General features: G+C 37.4%; 1 protein-coding gene across 1 annotated transcript in view; it reads left to right on the forward strand.

The window, feature by feature from the left end:
- The window catches only part of dnah9 (dynein, axonemal, heavy chain 9), a 126,025-nt gene that overhangs the window by 9,535 nt on the left and 96,019 nt on the right, over window positions 1–20,471 (forward strand). The window contains 19 exon segments of the mRNA XM_077739642.1: window positions 6,834–7,027; window positions 7,107–7,256; window positions 8,015–8,145; window positions 8,559–8,770; window positions 10,357–10,590; window positions 10,705–10,872; window positions 11,213–11,329; window positions 11,393–11,540; window positions 12,200–12,314; window positions 13,248–13,316; window positions 16,728–16,854; window positions 16,945–17,091; window positions 17,704–17,812; window positions 18,078–18,319; window positions 18,726–18,861; window positions 19,002–19,198; window positions 19,425–19,687; window positions 19,778–19,939; window positions 20,200–20,422. Of these exon segments, the coding sequence (XP_077595768.1) occupies window positions 6,834–7,027; window positions 7,107–7,256; window positions 8,015–8,145; window positions 8,559–8,770; window positions 10,357–10,590; window positions 10,705–10,872; window positions 11,213–11,329; window positions 11,393–11,540; window positions 12,200–12,314; window positions 13,248–13,316; window positions 16,728–16,854; window positions 16,945–17,091; window positions 17,704–17,812; window positions 18,078–18,319; window positions 18,726–18,861; window positions 19,002–19,198; window positions 19,425–19,687; window positions 19,778–19,939; window positions 20,200–20,422 (3,144 nt within the window).

A 20,471-nucleotide genomic window follows, 5' to 3' on the forward strand; every position in this document is an offset into this window, starting at 1 on the left:
TAATGTTTAGTTTGTTCTTTACCCTTCTTCACCCTATCCACCTAGGAGAGGTTATCCCAAAAATGATGTAGGCAATTGCCTGTTATTATTTCTCAAGATTGGCATATTGGTCTCCGGCTGCTTTGCTATTTGTTGCCTAGGCTATTTGTTACACTTTATTCTATCAAAGTCTGTTAAAGGTCTGGTTGGTAAATGTGGGCCTAAAACAGTTTAGTTTAAAATAGGGTTTGGTGTACTTTGCTATGTGCAGGTGAAGTTGACATTCTCTTAAGGCCAACTTTCATTGCATTACACAATCATGGCAGTCCAATGTGTTGCAGTCATGCTCATTACCATTGGGTTCACCCAGCAACCCACATTTGCGGGACATTTTGAGGAATCAGAGTGTATTGATGCAAAGTGGATTATACGTTGGCGTGTGCCCAAATATCTAGAAGGCATTCCATCCCCTCATAACTCCATGTCAAACCACGTCTCATGTTCACGAACCAAACAACATTTCCTCGAATCCACTGCTTTGTTGTTAAATTGTCGAGTTCATCTGGTGGAGCTTGAAGTTTAAATGCAGACTTCTATAATAATATGGTATTAAATTCTTCATATAGACTTAATTTTGTTGCCGGTCAGTGTAAAAAAAACTGAATCCCACCACAGTATTTTCTAATAAAACAAGAAACGGAAAGAATAATGTTTAATTATCAGTAACAATATGGGTAACTGTGAAGAATAAATGGCTTGTGTTATTTGTGATATACGGTTATATAATTTTAGTTCATACAATACTTTTTACAGAATTCATGCAATGCAGTGAAAATATCCAATTCTGCATGAAACATGTCATCATTATTTACAGTATGTAAATGTCATTCTCTCTGACCCAAAAGCTAGTTTTACCCCAGATCCGTTTTAACAAAATTTTGGTCGTCGGCATATTTATTTTGGACAGTCACAAAGTTTCTGAAACATGAAAATTACCAATGTAGTAACATCTAGTTCTCTAAAAACCATCAGTGCTCCTTCAACAAAACTAGATGGCTAAGACCATGACTTCCACATCGTCCACCACCACAAAACCACAATCCCCCAAAATCAAAACCTCATTTACACCCTTCTTCCTGCTTGTGTACAAAGAGGGTATATTTTGTCCATCTTTTAAAGACCACACAATTCTGAAATCATTAGACTTGGCAATTGCAGCTGCTTATTAAAGCCAGATAATACAGCATTGGCTTACACCTGACATTTATGTTTTTTGAGCTGCTTTCTAATTCGACTAGAAATTACTGGCCATACATATCTTTTTGTTGAAGATTACATTATTATTATTATTACTATTATTATTTTTATTAAAGTTTTGATTAGATAAGTGCCATTTCAGGCAGCCACGCAAAATATATGTATATTTAAATGCTAGTATATAACAATACTACACACTGAGAGTTTGACCCCCCTTGTATTTTCACTAACCCAATCCTATGATTCTATGATTTCTGGCAAAAAACAAGTTTTATTCAATTTAAACAATCTATTTCAGAAGAATAACATGTCTCAAACTGTGCACTACATTAACAGCTAGAAGTGTCAAATGGTTTTGGTCTTTGTGGGTGTCTTACAACATGAAATGCTATTCAGAAATCAAAAAATTGATTTTAAGTAACAATTGCCCAGTGGTTAGATTTCAACTCAAGCCAACACTTTTTAAAATGTATTTTGCCAAAGTACTCAGTTTCTGACTTTGCAGGACATTTGTTGGTTAGGCCCTTCTGCCAGGAATGACTTGGCACGTGTTACATGATAATTTTCAAATCTTAGACAACTGGTGACAGACGGGTACTGTGTATGCGAGATGAAACTGGACGCAACATAAATCACACATTCTCTGTCCGCTTGCGGTGTCTGTGGTGGTAGTGTTTTCCAGCAATTGATGACTGGTTACTGAAGTCACCTATTTTACTTAACCAAAAAGTTGGCTCTGTTAGGTTAATAAGCGTTATTGAAAGGGCCAGTTTGCCTTGGCCTCTCACTGTTGGAACATGAAAACAAGTAACAAGTAACCCAAATGACTGAGTTGGTAATTTGTTGTACTGGAGCCCCCTCATGTGGTGACTGACAGTTTTGTGGTTAGAATAAAACCAGTCCCAATCAATGTTAAGAGAAATAGATTAAGAAGAAAAAATACTCTTTAGCTACATAATATTCAAACATGATTACATATATATATTACACTATTTGATATGTTTTGAAATGAAATGAAACGCACTTGTCTTGATAGACACGGTGGGTGTTATACAGTGTTTTCAATGTCTGCAAATTTACAGTCTACACAATGCAGATTCTACATCGAAGTAAAGAGTCAACTTTTTTTTGTAGATGACAATAATCAGCAGTACTTTAATGGAGTCAGGTCAAATAGGCTGTTAATTCCAACACTGTCCGTTTCAGTACTGAACAGCTGCTGTATTTTAAAAATGCCAATGAACAGAAAGATGTGCCATATTTGTAGGTAGGTAGTGTAGATCGGTAAAAAATGGTAGGTAAGTTAATATTATGGAAGTTATCGAGACTAGTGTGTGTATGTTTGCGCGCATGAACGTGTTTTGTGAGAATAACCTAAACATTTCCACAACATGAAAATATGTAAAGGTAAAAGAAGAATTCCTGGAGTTTTTCATTTTTTTATGAGGTGACTGGAAGTCTCCAAATTACAGTATGCATCATTTAAAAAAGGAAAAACTCAGAAGGGGATTTAGGTATATATCATTCTATTAATTATTCATACTAGTATTACAATATTATATGGTATTGTAAGTAGGCATAAGTCCTAAAAGTACCCACAATTGCTCAAACCTCTTGATATACACATTTACATCAAGAAATTAATTCATTTATCTTCTGAACTGCTTATCCTTACAAGGGCCGTGGGGGCTGCTGGGGCATAAACCAGCTAGATACGGCCACTAGGTGGGGGACACCCTGTATCGATGGACAGACAATCGCAGGGTACAATTAGGCGGAACCCAGAGAGAACCCATGCAACCCCGGGGAGAACATGCAAACTCCACACAGTGTGAGCCAGCCTGGGCTCGACCCCTCGACCCCAGAACTGTGAGGCTGACGTGCTTACCACTTGGTTGCCAAGCCACCTTTTTCTAGAAATCGTTTTTAAAAATTAAAATGTTGGAATACATTGTTATGTTGTTATTCAATAGAAAAATATTTGCTAACAATGGTGAGATCTAGTTTAAAATTGTGAAAAGTTTAATTAAAAATAATTAGTCGTAAGGCTCGTTTTAGTGTTATTTCTGGTTAAATGATGAATTTAAAAGACTTGGTAAATTAGTTTTCAAGATGTGCCTCTTTGTATAACAAAGTCTCATTGAAGAAAAATAATTGCACATATTAAGATTTACTCAGAAAATGACCTCTTATGATATATTACGTTTCCGGATAAAGTTTGATTACCAAGCATCAATGTAGCTGTTTAACGCAAATCTTCTTTACTGATTTAGGCGTATAAAATCGAAGACATGGCATCTATCCTAAATTTCAGTGTGCATCCTTCAGATAGAGAAAGGAGGCAGGCTCATCAAATCAGTCACCAGGTGGTCCCTTTTGAGTCAGACAAGAAAGTCTGGAAGCCACTGTTCTCACTGGACTGTCAACGTAATCTCCAAAGTCATTCAGAGGAACTTAATATCCTCAATTGCTGCTTCTGCACAATGGAAAAACTCACAGCACAGCAATGCACACACACAATTCTTCACAGTCCTAAAATGCTATGATCCATTTCTATTCTTTTTTCTGACAAAAGAGAGATTTTATGTCATGTTGCTAGATCTCACATCAAAATGGTTGACAGGACTACACACATTATACTGCTGTCTTCCCGTATTGAGGGGTCTCACTCGGGCCCAGCTCCCAGTATTTAAAAAAACAAAACAAAAAATAATTCATTTTCTGAACCGCTTATCCTCACACAGGTTATGGAGGGTGCTAGAGCTTTTCCCAGCTGACTCTGGGCTGAGGCAGAGGACACCATAAATTGGGGGCCAGCCAATTGCAGGGCACAAGACAGACAGACAACTATACACGCACAGAAAACACCCATAGAAAACACATGCATGTCCAGAGAGAACATACAAACTTCTTACAGTGAGGAACGACTTGGTATTGAACCCTAAACCTGAGAATTGTGAGGCCGACGTGTCGACTTAGTCAAGGTCTGCGAATAAAAATTAAAATCCACCAATTTTATAGTTATTTAGGGAAATCTCATCTCATCTCCTTTTCTGAACCGCTTTATCCTCATTGGGGTCGCGGGGGTGCTGGACACTATCTCAGATGACTCTGGGCCAGAGGCGGGGGACACCCTGAATTGGTGGCCAGCCAATCGCAGGGCAAAAGGAGACAAACAACCATCCACACTCATAATCATACTTAGGGGCAATTTAGAGTGTCCAAGCAGCCTACCATGCATGTGTTTAGAATGTGGGAGGAAACGGTAGAACCTGGAGAAAACCCATGCAGGCCCGGGGAGAACAGACAAACTCCACAAAGGTGGACATAATGGCAGTTCCATACATAGACAAGAAAAAAGAAGACAAAGATAAATGAACACTTTTGACAAAGAACATACAGTCATCTTATTTTTAATTTATTACAATTGAAAGGCTATGGCATGGCGTAAAATACTTGCTATACTACAAATTTTTCCAGTGTTATTGAATTGACTCAAAATACCTCCACAAAAGAGTTGTAGTAGTTCACTCACCTGACTTTGGTGCAGGCAGGTTTGGGTTCAATTCCTGCTGATGGCAGGGTGATTTCGAGTGTGATTTGTCATCTGCCCCCTGAAACCCCCAAAATCCTTATGAGCATGTGTGGAATAGAGGAATAATGAATGAATGCTTCCAGCCCCTCTGACTCATTTACATTTTTTTCTTTTTCCACATAAAGCCACTGAACCAAATGGTTCGAAACATATGGAATATATTTCAAGTTTAAGCCTTAGAAAAGGTGTTCAAAACACTATCTCACCACAGTCCCTGAAAGCATACAAATAAATAGAGTAACTAATTAAACATGTTTTCTTTCTTCACATGGTGAACAAACTCATAGTGTTGTACTGTTTATTTAAAGTGATTCCGTTCTCAGCACGTCTTACATCAACTCAATCATTAATTTGAATAAGAAAGGATTTCATTCATAATGCAACTCAACAGGAAGCAACTTCGAACAAACCCTGCTCCAAATACTCATTTGTTCCTGCTATTAACGTTGGCCCCCTACCTGAAATTCATCAACTTAATTTTGCACACAGCGCTTCCTGACAGTTACAGAATGCCTGTATGAAAAAATATCCAAACGTTGTGATCTGTTAGACCAAGGGTAGCCTCGTCCAGTCCTCGATAGCCCTTATCCAATCTGTTTTCCATATCTCCCTCCTCTACCCCACCTGAATCAAATGATCAACTCAACAGCAAGCTGTCCAGAAGCTTGATTCTGATACAGTTTATTTGATTCAGGTGTGTTGGTGGCGAGAGATATGGAAAACAGACCGGATAGGGGCTCTCGAGGACCGGACTTGGCCACCTCTGATTTAGAAGCTGATTATACTGGAGTAAAATTAATCAAATCACAGAAAGATTTATTATTACTCACATTCTATGTGTGTCACCTGCCCATCACATACTATGTGTGACTATTCCAATAAAATTCAAACAAAAGTCCTTAAGATACTAATAGCAGTCAGAGAAGGCAAGGACATGGAGCGGGGGTGGTTTTCTTCAGCCCCCTAGCAACACCCTCATTAATGCAAACACTGTGTTTCTATGAAACCTGCAACACACAATTAGTATCCTTCCTGCTCATACGGTTTTGACCCAGCAAAAGACATGGAGTCACCTGCTGAAGACAAAAGACTAGACTTTATATGCAAATATGTGCTTAGGGCTCTTAATGTTAAAGCTGACCACTGGCAAAAATGTCTGTCATGCGAAGAAAACTTGCTGATTTTGTTGGACTTTATGGACAAATCATACTTAGGTACTTTGGTAGTGTTCGTGTCCCCGTCAGGACTGCTGAAACCCAGTGCCACCTTCACATTTGACTTAAAAAACAAAGCTTTGTACTTTTTAAAACGAAGAAAAACAACTTTGACTACGGATCATATGGAGGATAATTTGGTCTGTGGTGACTTGTCATATAAGACACTAGATCAATTTTCTTCTTTGATTAAGGAGGTAAGACAATAGTAAAAAGTGTGTTAAATATGTCTATTGGAACAAACTTGTAATCAAATTTTCTATGTGTTCGTCTGTCCATCTGCCTGCCTAATCTGAATCCGAATCTAACTAAATCTAATCTTTCTGCAATGTTTTGATGTGTACACACACACACACACACACACACACACACACACACACACACACACACACACACACACACACACACACACACACACACACACAAAACTACATTTCAAATTGTACAAGTTCTACATACAGTTGATGAACCGAATCAAATTTCCAACTCTGTCGGAGAGACGTTTCAGTTGATCAACACAATTGTATGGATGACTATAACCTGGGACAACTTGATTGGCTGTCTTTTTCATAAGGGAGGATTCTTATAGCTAGATCTCAACATAAATTATAAAATGGATGTATATTCCAGAACTGTAATATTGTCTTAAACTGTATGAATCAAGAAAAATTGAAAGTGATGTTTTTGTGCGGTTTCTTGGGATTTGGCACTCCCTTTTGCTGCAAATTCATAATACTAGTTTCATCTCCAGTACTTGTCAGTGATTTTTTTTTGCCTGATATACGTAGGTTGTGGCCCCACTGTTGTCTAACGTTAAGAACCAAGCTAAATGGCCTATGGTGGTGTCTCAAGATGTCACGCACCTCATCCACTTCATAAAAAGCAACATCTTTGTAATGTCTGGCCAACTCCAAGGCAAGACACTGCTCCCCCTTTGTGCTGGATTTGAGAGCATGGAACATGCCTTGGAAACAAACTACAGGTGACTCAATAAAACTGGAATATATGTTAATGCTTCCTTTCCACACCGGGGTTAAATCCAAACCTGTGAAATTTCCCAGGAAAGAAAAGAGCATCATTCAGTCTTTGGAGTCAACAGTGATTGAGTGGAGCCATCAGATACGTGCAATGCTGATAAAAGACTCCGCTGAATCTTTGTTTAAAGGCAAAAACCCAACACCACACACAGAGTTGCTCTTCTGGAAGAACAGGTCAGCAGCTCTGTTACTACAGAAACTATCCACTGGCTACGTATGACAAACATCTTGAAATGTTTTGTCATAGGGCCAAAAATCCAGGTTGCCCCCCACCTGGTGCCTGGTATAGGTTGGGATAGTCTCCAGCACCCTGGGAATTAAACCGGAACCTGGAAAATAATTGAATTAATTAATATACAATTGTCTTTCAGGCTGCTTTGAAAAAAAATAAGAATGTTTTTAATTTATATTTCATTAATTACATTATATTATATTATATTGTCTCAAATTGAATGATTTTATTGTCATTATAAAAGATTTAATGCTTCACCACATAGTGCATAAATAATAACAAACAGACAGATAAATAATCAATAAATAATAATAATAAATAAATAAGTCATAAATAGTCAACATAATTAGTAGTCAACAACATAAATACCTACGGAAGTGAAAAAAAAAACAGACAAACAGATGAATAATCAATAAATAATAATAAGAAATAAGTAGTAGTGAACATGACTGAGAATGTAGTCAACATATGTGTCCGATTTAGTAAGAAAATATGGACATACATAAAGCAATACCTATAGTATTGCGCCTATTATCAGTTACTAAATAAATATGAATTGGGTAATTCAAATGCTGACATTGTTACAAATAATTTTACATGAAAGACCTTTATAATAATTTATAATTTGCCAGTTCTCAAAAAGCTATTCAAGTCGGACCACTATGACCTTTTGTGTTCTCCATCTACTTTCTCTCTCTAGATATGCTGATTTGGAGTGTATTTACTCACAGTTAACATCGCACAATGGGAAGAAAATGGAGAAACTGCTTGATGCTATCGAGAGTAGCTATTCTCCTGCTTTTAAAACCATTCGAGTGGAAGTCTCTGCAGGTAATTACATATTCTATAATTCAAGTTCTGGCTGGATTTAGTAAAATGCAGTTGTTTTCAAAAAGACTCAGCCTCCACTACAGTTTTAACAAGTTTGACATTTATTTTTTTAATCACTTTTATCTCCTTCAAATAAGGGATTATAATTTTTGGTTTAATTTAAATCACACCAATACTCTTTGGAATGTACAAACAAATAACCTCTGTGTAATTTCCTCATGGGCAATATTATTTAGCCCCTGAGCCAAATCGTACTTACATATAGTTCAATGCCATTTTGAAATCATAAGACTCTTCAGATCTGAACGAACTTCTTACAATTTTATACTTTACATATATCTCAATATATTCCTCATGGGAAAAAGCCTCATTGTCAATGCTATGTCTAAAAGTGGCCATTTTAATCTTGACAGCTTTGGAAGAGGCAATGGATATCTGCATCTTCTTGACGCCACTGCAGCACCTGTTGGAAGGCATAGAGAATAGAGAGTTTTCTGATATCAAAAGTCAGCTTGGCCCCATGATGCACACAGTATGTCTTGTGTGGGCAAACTCTGAACACTACAACACTCCAGCACGACTCATTGTTCTACTGCAAGAAATCTGCAACCTCCTTATAGAACAGGTCAGTCGTACGGTTCCGTTTCACTTTTTGATGGCTTTCAGTATTAAGTCAACATTTATGTATGTATGTATTTACTGATATATTCATTCATCCATCCGTCCCTCTGTGCATCCATCCATTCATCCCTCGCTCCCTCCATTCATCCATCCATCGATCCATCCATCCTTCCATCCATCCTGTGTCTGTGTTTTCAGCTTCTTGCTAAAAGTACGGGATGAATGCAGTTAAATCTAATCTAATCCATCCGTCCATTCATTCCCTCAGTCATTCATTCATTCATTCATTTTTCTGTGACAAATGCTGTTTATGCAATAGGAACCTGTCACAAAATTGGTAACCTGTGCGAAAGGACCGCTACATTAGTCCATTAAAACAAGTTTAGAGTATTTTCTCCCAGGAGTTGCTTACGATAAAAGCTTCATTAAAACGTCCATGCAGTATTTCTTATTTAGCATTACTTTTAAGGCAATTTCAACGATTTGTTGTGCTTCTTTAATTCCCTCCTCCCTTGTTTTTTACTCTAGCTTTAAAAGTAATAATAGGCAACCACTTGAATGTATTATCTCAGGTAGCCCCTTTGAGAATATTAAATGGCCCCAAAACACCCAAATACACGGTGGACACTACAAAAAAAACAATGCTCTGTCATAGTTTGCATGGGCAGTGAGTGAGGTGTGATTTAATATGATTATTATTGTGTTTGTTCATTATAGTCATCTAAAACATATTTATGAGGTGGAGAAAGAGGGCAGAAATGATTTGAGGGGTGGCAAATATTTCATGATGTTATTACATTTCCAGTTCTTTGGACAACTATACAATGTTCTTTGACAATTCTGATTAAGGGCTTTTGATATATTTACTACAAAATTGTGAAAACTTCAACCACAATAAGCTTCTGGATTATTGGAAATTGATGGTTGAAATTTGACAATTATATCATCGTAAGAAATTTGTTTAAGTGAAAAAAAATATTGCGCCATTTTAGAGTAAAGATAGTGACAATTTACTGATGCTATGGGGCAAGCAATGTCCCATCGGCAAAGTCCACCACAAAGCAGATAATCGACGACACTAAACTGACGTGGAGATGAAGGACAATAGTCTAGAAACCAGGTGATATAATTGCATTTTTGTCTCATTTTTGTTGACCACTCTGCTCATAAAAAAACTGGCCCTGAATGTGCACGTGAATTTTGTTAACGAACCATTTTTTTAATGGAAAAGATGACTTAACAAAATGGGATATTTCAATTATGGCATTTTACAATTTGATTGACTTAAATTCAATTGAGCTTAACAAATTCATATATAAATCCACATCAATTAGTTGTTTTATTAGTGACCAGTGTAAACATTTGGCAAATGTAAGATAATAGAGTTTCACCAAATCAAATGTAAAATTGACCGTTTTAAATGTATTTATTGAGCCAACTGGAAACCAAGGTTGCCAGTATATCCCATACCCTGGTGGGATTCACTTAGGGATGTAATATGATGCATTTTAATCATTATCATAAGATGTATCCTATTGAAATGGCCCACCTGGAATAACTAAACAGTTTCTCTGTCTCTCCCAAATACAGGCTATAGTTTTTTTGACACCAGAGGAACTACTCAAAGGAGAGGTTTCAGAGAGTCTACTGAAAGTAAAAACAAGCTTGGAGATATTTGAACTCTTCAGTAGCATCTTTGCGGACAGACGAGCCAATCTTGGTCAGTACCAACGGACTGGGAGATCGGTGAAGCCTTGGGATTTTTCCCCCACTTTGGTCTTCTTTAGACTCGATAGTTTTGTCAAGAGAGTCAAGTCCATTGAGGTGAACATGGAAATATGTTGAAAATAGTTTTAAAGCAATTCCAAGTAAATTGTAACCTTAAAACATATGGTTCTCATGGGATTGTTTTTTTTAAATTTGAATAATTTTGTTTAGGACATACTTCAGTCATCAGTGGACCTCTTGAAGCTTGAGAAATTGGAGATTGGAGGTATTCGAGGTCGAGCTCTGAGCCAACAGCTCCAGTTACTCCACAAAGAGTTTATCGACCATTTCAAGATTTTAACAGAAAAGCCTTATAACTGTTTAGACCTCAACAACAAAGTAAGTGACATTTTCCCTTCCATTGTTTTTCTCCAGCTTTTGATGTTTGAACTCTGCAAGTAATTTCAACCCTAAACACTTCACAGCACAGACGAGGCATACTACTTTGTAACCTACATTTAGGGCCCCAATATCATCTAGTTGCTCACCAAGCTGTTCATTAGTAATGGGGGGAAGAGTAATTTAGTCTGCGAGTAATACCTGTTTGGCAATTATTTTCAGGGGCACCTGAGTTATTGAGATGTGAAAAGGAATATCCTTGTGCATGTAGGCTCAGTGTAAAACTTCACTTCTGAGTGGTGCTTTGGCTTTGGGCTTAACTGTGCCTTCTTGCCTGCAGGAGTTTGAGAAAGATGTGTCGCATTTCCAATTGATTGTGGGTGACACAGAAAGGCGACTGGGAGCCATCATCTGTCAGGCCTTGGACGACATTTCAGGATTGGAGCAAGCCTTCAAGGTATTTGGACTGCTCTCTGCGAAATATCAAATGCACATTCATGGGATTGTCTCTTGTCTGCAGGTTCTGGATATGTTTGGGCGGTTGTTGGAACGTCCTTTCGTGTCACAAGGTGTTTTCGACAGATATCCTCGCCTAGTAGGCACTTTTGAGAAGGATCTTGACAGATGCAAACTGCTTTACCATGAACATATGATGGCGAATGAGCTGGGTAAATTTGTACAAATATCTATAAAGCGAAACAAAAAGTCAGTACTATACCCCTAAAATGGCATATTTAGCAATGAAAATGGTATTGGATCCTCTTAACATGTGACCTAAGATGAGAAACGTGACTGAGTAGATATATTTTGATACTTTATTTAAAGAGTTCCAACAAAAATATATTGTATTGGCTTATGCTCAACAGTATTGATTAAATTGTCTGTGTCCACAATGCCTGAACCTGTTGTTTTAAAATTTAAAGGATTTTGATTTCGGTGGATTTTCTTCAGCTAAGAATGCAACATAACAAATATCTATTATTATATATATCTAAATCATTCTATTATCTGAAATTGAAAGGATTTACAAGTTCAGAAATACTTTTCAAAGGTTAGCTAATTTAATTTAAACCCTTAATAGGTGCGACTTAATTAGTCCTATAGTGATGCCCCAACAATAATTTCCTTTCTTATACTACAGAATATATGTATAGCCAATAAAAGGAATTTATGGGCACATTCAGGTAAAATGTATGCTGTTAACCTCTCCTCTGCCCTTAATTTGGAAGAATAATGTATACTTTTAATTTATAATCCACAACAATTGTGCTCAGTCACCAAATATATGGTACCAGTAAGTGTGTAATAGAAATCTAATTCATCACAGGTTCTGCTCCAGTGAATATGAATATGCCAGTTGTAGCTGGAGGGCTGAGATGGGCCCAAGAGTTGCAGCAGCGGATTCAGTCACCGTTTTCCAAATTCAGACAACTTTCCAATCAGTGAGTCACTTTTAATTAAACACAAAAAACTATTATTTTTGCTAATAAAACTCACTTATTCTGAGTTTTTTTATATTATATTTAAAGAATAAAATAGATTTAGAAAATGAGATCCCTGCAACAGAAGAGAATAAGTGATGAATTGTTATACTTCATGTTAAAAATAAACTTTAAACACAATTTTATGTAACATTTTGCAAACAACTAAAAAGAATCACATGGTTTACGCAAATTATGTTGTTTTCAGAAAAGCTTCAGCCACTAATATCAAGCAACATATCAATTTTATTCCAATTTCCATGGAGGCATTTTGAGGAAAAGCCTTTTCCATGATTTGCCTTGATAATATCATTGAAAACAATTGTATTGATTTTAAACTATTACGATACTATATATTCTATAAGGGGAAGGTTTAAATTTATATTGCATTTCAGGGATACCACTGTTAAATAATTCTTAACTCTCAAAAGAAGCTGGAGGGAATTATTTGAGTACTGTATTTTCCGCACTATAAGCCGTACAGTGAAGACTAATATTTTCTCAAAAAACGACAGTACGTCTAATTATCAGGCACGCCTACTACATGAATCAATATTGGCTACATTGTATGACATTCACATCTCCATCTAGCGAATGCAGAGCGTGAACCCCTACCAGTCTTTGAATGCACCTTCCAAAGGGAAACCATTTTAAAATAAGACATCTATTGGAGGTGTGCACGGCCCAGTGCGCCTCATAGAGGTGAAAATATGGTAGATTTAAGAAAGGAAATCTTTTTAAGATGTTATGGTTTTGCATTGAAGGCTTAATAACCCGCCTCCCCTAAAAATGTATCCAAACGTACATTGTATACTGCAAGATTTATGTTACATTTTAAATCCTGCAAGACTCAAATTCAATAATATTTAGGAGGGAAACAATGTTATCTTCCAGGTGCTTGGATTCTGCACAAGGAGTTTGGGTCATCCAGAAGTATGAGGAGCTGATGCAACTGACTGACAGGTTGGAACACCTTATCTGTCTATATTGCATGAAATGTCCCCATAACTTAAACAGTAACAATTATATTTTATTAGTTATTTCTGAGTGTTCTAATATCATGAACAAAGTTTAGAGAGAGAAAAATAGATCCTGTCATGAATTCACTGGCAAGGATTTTTTGGCAAGAAAATGTGTCTTAATTAGAAAGCATTGTTCCGCTAGTTATGTTTATTGTCGTTTTTTGAATATAAATCAGAGTTCAGTCAGGAATAAATAGTATTCCTATAGTATCATTGCAAATTTGCTATCAGAATCATTACTCATTCCTGCAAGTGTTTTCTTATTGCAACTCTGTTCTACACTACCCCCTCCTTGAAGAAGTTAAAACAGATTGGTAGAGGTTATGTTGTGCTCCAATCCTTTTGAGATATCATTCCTCATCTTATCAGTACCACATATCCTGATAAGGGTTGCTGGAGCTATCCCAGCTGACTTCAGGTGAAAGGCAGACTACACCTTAGACTGGTCGCACCCAGACTGACAGACAACCTATTTCCTCCTGCTTTCTCTCAAGGACAGGTGCGACAGGTTGTAGCTCGCCTGCTACGTTAATGAGGAACAGCGGCATACTGGTTTTCACTATAGGGCAGTATGTATGGATGCTCACGGATACTCAGTGTTAATTGCATACCTCATACATGATGTAACTGTTAAAAATGTATACAGAACATGTTACGCTTCGGAACTCAAGACTCTTTATATTTTTGCTAGTATATGGTGTAGTAATGTGGCTAGGTAGACACCTGGTTTTGGCCAAATATAATGGAATAGCCACATTTGCTAAATGTATGTTATTTAGCTAGTTTATGAAGCAGACCAGGTGCAATGCAATAGAAACATGCAGCTCCAGGCATGATTGATGTTGATTGATGAGCTCATTACTGTGGCACTGTTCTGGAGATGATCTCACAGGGGTCTCATAATCTCACATGCCCTGTCGACACTCACTGATGCCAAGTGAGAAATCGCCTTTTATACCACATTTAACATCAAAACCTGGAAGATAAATCATCTCATTGAGGGGGGCATTGCTACTTTGAATTATGAAGCGACAGTAAAGGAAGGAAAGAGGTGCTCTGTTCCTTTATTGCCCTCACTTAGATACAGTTCACCTTTACAATGGCCATTTATAGTTTGTTTTGTCTGAAGGCTTTACCATTGCAGTAACATTCATGATGGATTTGCTTAGAACTGGCTTTGTTTCTGCGATTTTACCGTACAGTAATTGCTACAGTCCCAACCTCACACAGACTGACAAAACTCATTCTCTTCAAATACAAAAATGGCAGAATTCCTTATCATAATGTAAATAGCAATTTTAGCTCAAACTAACAATAATATGCCAAGGTATATTTGGTCCACATCATGATGATAAAATTGTGTCATAACACATAGTATGAACTCAAAATGTTAATTTCAGTATTTTGAATTCTTTGATCAATAAACCTGTGATGATTTATCGTGAAATGACCTTGCTCTATGGTCCCAACAATATGCAAATTCTTATAATGCAAAATGATATCATAATAACATAGAATCCTCAAAATTCTAGGACCATTTTAGCACATGTCCAATGAACATTAATACAATTCTAGCATGCTTGTTGGTATGGTAAACGAGAAGCAAAATAACCTAAGTCGAAAACCTCCCAAGGCAGATGGATTAACTGTTGCTGATCTAGGTGGTTTTGTTGAAGGAAAACTTCAGCACATTTATTCTGGAATCCGGAACTTCGTTTCTGACATGTTTTAAATAGTGGTCAGTGACAGACCGTATGATGCAAATTGACAACTCTGGTATGAGTATTTGGAGCCCATGCAATAGCCAATGACCTTGATATGAAATGTTTATCAGAAGCTCGAAATTCCTGTGGCTGTGTTGTTCAGGAACTGTAATTTATGCAGCCATGGTCAGGGATCTTGTGCGGCAACTTGGCATCAACAAGCCTCTCTCTCAGGATCCCTTGAGTCATGTTGAGTGAATGAGTTCAGCTATAGTTCAAATTAACAGTATCATTTCTCACTAGTTTGTAGTAGCAATTGTAGTTTTGATTTCATGCTAGTCCCATCAGGTACTTTTGTTTAATCTCATATCTCATTTTTTGAACTGCTTTATTCTCATTAGGTCGCGGGGGTTGCTAGAGCCTTATCCCAGCTAACTCTGGGCTAGAGGCGGGGGACACCCTGGATTGGTGGCCAGCCGATCGCAGGGCACAAGGAGACGGACAACCATGCATACTTACACCCATAGCTAGGGGCAATTTAGAGTGTCCAATCAGCCTACCATGCGCGACCCTCAAACGAAAACGCAGTCTTTTTCTATAAAATTCTAAGTACTTTACACCTCTGCATAACTCCCCAAGCAAACTCTGACAGAGAATGCGTCACTGCTATCCACTGAGTGAATGTGCAATGACACTTTATCCTAGTCTGGCAAAAAAAAGTATGTTTCCCGAGTCATAAGGTCAGAATTACCTCATAGTTCACGGCTTCCATTGTGGTGTTTGCAAAATCTGAGTGTCTGCGTGGGTTTTCTCTGGGCACTTTGGTTTCCTTCCACATCCAAAAATCAGGTAGGTAGGCTTACTAGATACTCCCATCTATTTCCAGGTATGAGTGTGCGTGCATGGTTATATGTCTCATTATGCTTTGTGGTTGGCTGGTAACCGATTTAGGGTGTACCCCGCCCACTGCCTGCTGGTGACTAGGATAGGCTTCAGCACCCCCACAACACTTCTTAGAATAAGTGGCTCAAAAGATGAATGGAAAGAATGAAGACAAAGATTATTGTTAGCGGAATTGAGGTGATTATCCATGCATACATTATTAAACTCTTATTAGATTTGTCAGTTTGTTATAACAGTTGCTGCAATAGATTATTGCCATCATTCTTATAGACATTCCAGTCAAGATCAGGATGAGCTTCCTCACTCATTACCTGCACTGACAAAAAGTTGCATGATTTATGACCATTACTAAATCGTTGGATTGCCTCCGTGTCTGCAGAGTCGCTATCAGGAAATGAAGCTCACGGCAGAAATCCAATAAGGAGCACACAGTGTGCGCTGAAGTACTCATCATAATAGTTGCTATTTACAGATTGATATAACCATACACAGGCCTCACATATTGTCTGTCCCTTCCGTCTTTCAGATTGATCTGTATTTATCCTCAAACAACCTCCAGCCTCACCATGCACCCCTCTAATTTATGCTATATCCCCCAAACCATTTTCACTTTGTGGTTATTGTAATGGGAATGTGAAGCATTATTAACCCCTGATGGTACATTATGCTTATGGTAATGTTTCATATGAATCATGTTTATTTATATGCCTAAAGTATAGTACATTCTTTTTTGTTTTCTATTACAGATACTATGCCACACTCTATGAGACATGGACAAGGACTGTTAACAGTAGTTCCCAACATCACCTTAGTGTACCCCTAATCTGCAGAGACATATCCTCACATTTGATCTCAGTCAATTTCAGTGCACAGGTTTAGTTTTTTTTACCTAAAATGTAAACACATGACAGTGTGTAACAATAAGCCTACAAATGTTCTTTAAATTGTTCCTCTCCATTTAAGCTTGCAACCATGCTGAGAGAAGTCAAGTACCTTGAGAGTAGTCAAAACGAAGCTATTCCTGAAACTGCAGTCCAGATTTATTCTACCAGATGGCAGTTGTGGCAGATGGTGGCAAGCCTGGAAATCACGGCTGGACGATACAACAAGGTCCATTTTAATTAAAATTGGACATGAATGATTCCCATCATTAAAATCTATGTTTTTGTTTTTGGTCATAAAGGGAGTATGGATGGTGCAATGGTTGTTTCTTTTTGCCCTGCAATTGGATGGAGACCAGTTCAGATTAGCCCTTTGTCACTATCCTTTTCCGACATTAGAACCGATCAGATTCTGCCACCCAGAATCTGATACACAAGCTAGATGATGCAAAGATAGATGTCTGATTGTCAGATGTTCATCCTAGAAAGTAATTCGATCATTGGCCTCTATGTTTTTCCAGATATTTTTAACATTTTGATAGGATGAACAAGTAATGATGGAATGATGGATGCACTGCATCAATAAATGGCAGCAGCATCAACAAAGTATAGGATGCAAATGTGTACGTCAAAACCCCTTGCGACATTGTTGTATATGTACACTTATAGTTTAGTGTTGATGCATTTCCATACGGAAGTATTTTTTTTGGGGGTTTAGATATACTTGTAGACACCTGTACAAGTAAAATTCAATGCATTATCTTTGTGTTGATTTGTCAATATTTTTATTGAGCAGTTTGAAATCATCTATTTTTGTCATGCTCTATACCATGAATTTTAGGTTATTCAGTCCGTGTTCCATGTGGAGAATCCTCTAGTCAGGAGGCAGCTCGAGGTTATTGACACCCAGCTACAAAAAGCGGAAGAGAGCCTAAGCTGGAGCAGCCAAGGTGAGGGCGGTTGGTCTCAACGAATTGAGAAAACATACTGCTGGATGTTTACACTATCACCGCGAAGAGAGAATGGGGGGGTTTCTATTTACCTGTAGTTGTTCGTCGCCACCATTTTAATGGCAGAAAATACACTTGTACTGTACAAAGCGTTGGACTGTTTGACATGTTTGTTTTTCTTCCATAATATTACTGAGTAAACTAATATATTTAAAAGCTTGTTTATTCAAAGAGTAAAGTAAAGTAATTGTCATCCCATTTTTAGGTATTTGGCAAAATATTCAGGAGTTGCGGGATTCTGTATGTGACCTAGAGAGTCGACTCCAGAGGACTAAAGACAATGTGGAGGAGATTCAGAACTGTATCAAGTGCTGGGAAAGCCCATTGTATGACAGAAAAGATAGAAAAAAGGACACTTTACTGAGTCTGGATGATCGAATCGAAAGGCGGAAACGTTTTTATTGTATGATAAAATCATCTGGAGAAAAGATTCATTTCCTCGTGAAGGTAATTAAAATAAAATAGAAAACATTTCTGCTGTTTAAGGTGTACTCATGGTGGTCATCTGAAGCAATATAATATATATAGGCAAGATCCAACACTCATTTTAATTTTCAAATTATTGTTGCAATGATACAAATGGAAAATTAGACTAATGCAATGGGCTTTATGTAAAAACATATTGGTTTAGTTTTGGAAACTTAGATTTTCCAGATGCAAGAGCTCTATTACCTGCTTTTTTGAAGATGACATGAAGAATAATTGTGCCATTATTGCGTTTTTTTGTCACAATATGCACAGTTCTTACATAAATCTGGAATGCCATTACTCCATTAAACTGTACATTTGTTCACAATCTGATGTACATTTTGCATCTTCCATTTAACTTTATTTTCCTATGTCCTATTCTCAGAGGAATCTGGAGCTTTTTATGTCAGATCCATCCTCAGATGAATGGAAGGCATATGTGGGATACGTTGAGGATATGGTCATCGATGGATTCTATAACTGCATAGAGTGTTCACTGAAGCTTTTCCTGGACAACACAGGTAAAAGAAATATAACTTTCTTTGTATTTTTTTTTTATTTAAATCAGTTACAGCTACCATGATCTGATACAGTGTCAAAATACAGTTCATCATTCATATTTTATTACCTAAGCATCAGATTTATTATGTTTGTGGCCCAGAAGATAAAGATGAAACAGAGCCCTTCTTTGAAACCCAACTGCATCTCAAAGTTCCCGATTTGGTTTTTGTACCTTCGTTGGATTTTGAAGAGAGACAAAATATGCTTGAACTCTTTGAGAGCCTCATCAATGATATTTTTAGAATCTCTTCATTTGTGCCGCGCCTCTGCCAGGATGCTTCCTTTCCTCACTACCAGGTAATTAAGTATTATGTTTTTCTATCGTTAAGATTCATTATTGTTCTCTATCAGCGTGCAAAGTGCAGAAGCTTCTCATTCTTTCAAGACTGAACTGTTTGGTTGCCACCGATGAAGCCGTATGATTAATCCATTTGAACTCGATTGAACAGTTCAAAGTGGGCATTTTTTTACCATCAATGGCTAATAATGAGAATGAACTGAGGACATTACATTATATTCACAGGATGAAATGGAAGGTATGCCTGACTTAGCAGAAAAGCGGGTTCTCATCATGGAACGCGTGAAAAGTGTTATGAGTTCCTGCTGCGTGTTCCGCAATTCATTGGAATGCTATAGATACCTTTACGTTGATGACATGAAGGAAATCCTGCACCGTTTCCTCCAATATGGCAATGTTCTGACAAATCAGGAGATAGAGGCTAAATCTGAAGACTGTATCTCGGAGAAGCCACCAACACTAGATAATTTTAAACAACAAGTTGATAGGTCAGTGCTTATTTGTCAGTGCTCTTTTCAGAAATAATTTGTAATTGCAAAAACAAATCTGGATTTAAGCTTGATTTTACTTTAATTCAGATATGAGAAGCTCTATGAAGAAGTGCAGAGTCTAGAGCCAATACATGTATTCCATCGCTGGATGATTATTAATTCTCGCAGCATGAAGATTGCTCTGCTCAACATCATCAATAAATGGAGTTTCATGTTCAAGCAGCACCTTGTTCACCATGTAACCAACAGGTGCAATACAAATATATTTATAATTCAACATTAATACTACACTTTGCTGCGAAATCTTTCTATTTCCAGTATTTCGGCTTGATCTAACACTATTCCATATACTGTATGACAATTAAGAACAGCATTTTGAGTGTCTACAATGCTAGCCTTATAATTGGTTATGATGCCTTATCATATATATATTTTTGTGTTTTGTACATTAATCTATATGTTAATGGGATTACCATTTCATGCGTATTGTATTTCAATCCGTTGTCCAGTCTATCTGATCTTGAGACTTTCATCACCATTACTGAAACTGGCCTAGGCCAACAAGTAAAGGAAGGGGACTCTGAAGCCCTTGTAGGTGTTATGGGCCACCTGCTGTCTGTAAAGGAAAGACAGTACATGACTGATGCGATATTTGACCCACTTCAACAAAGCATTGCTCTTTTAAATGAGTATGAGCAGAAACTTCCTGATGTTGTTCATAAGCAGTTCGAAGTAAGTACCCACTATTCTGTCATCCCGGATAGACATACATGGTGCTATG

This window comes from Stigmatopora nigra, chromosome 18 (assembly GCF_051989575.1).
Source record: "Stigmatopora nigra isolate UIUO_SnigA chromosome 18, RoL_Snig_1.1, whole genome shotgun sequence".
Lineage (NCBI taxonomy): Eukaryota > Metazoa > Chordata > Actinopteri > Syngnathiformes > Syngnathidae > Stigmatopora > Stigmatopora nigra.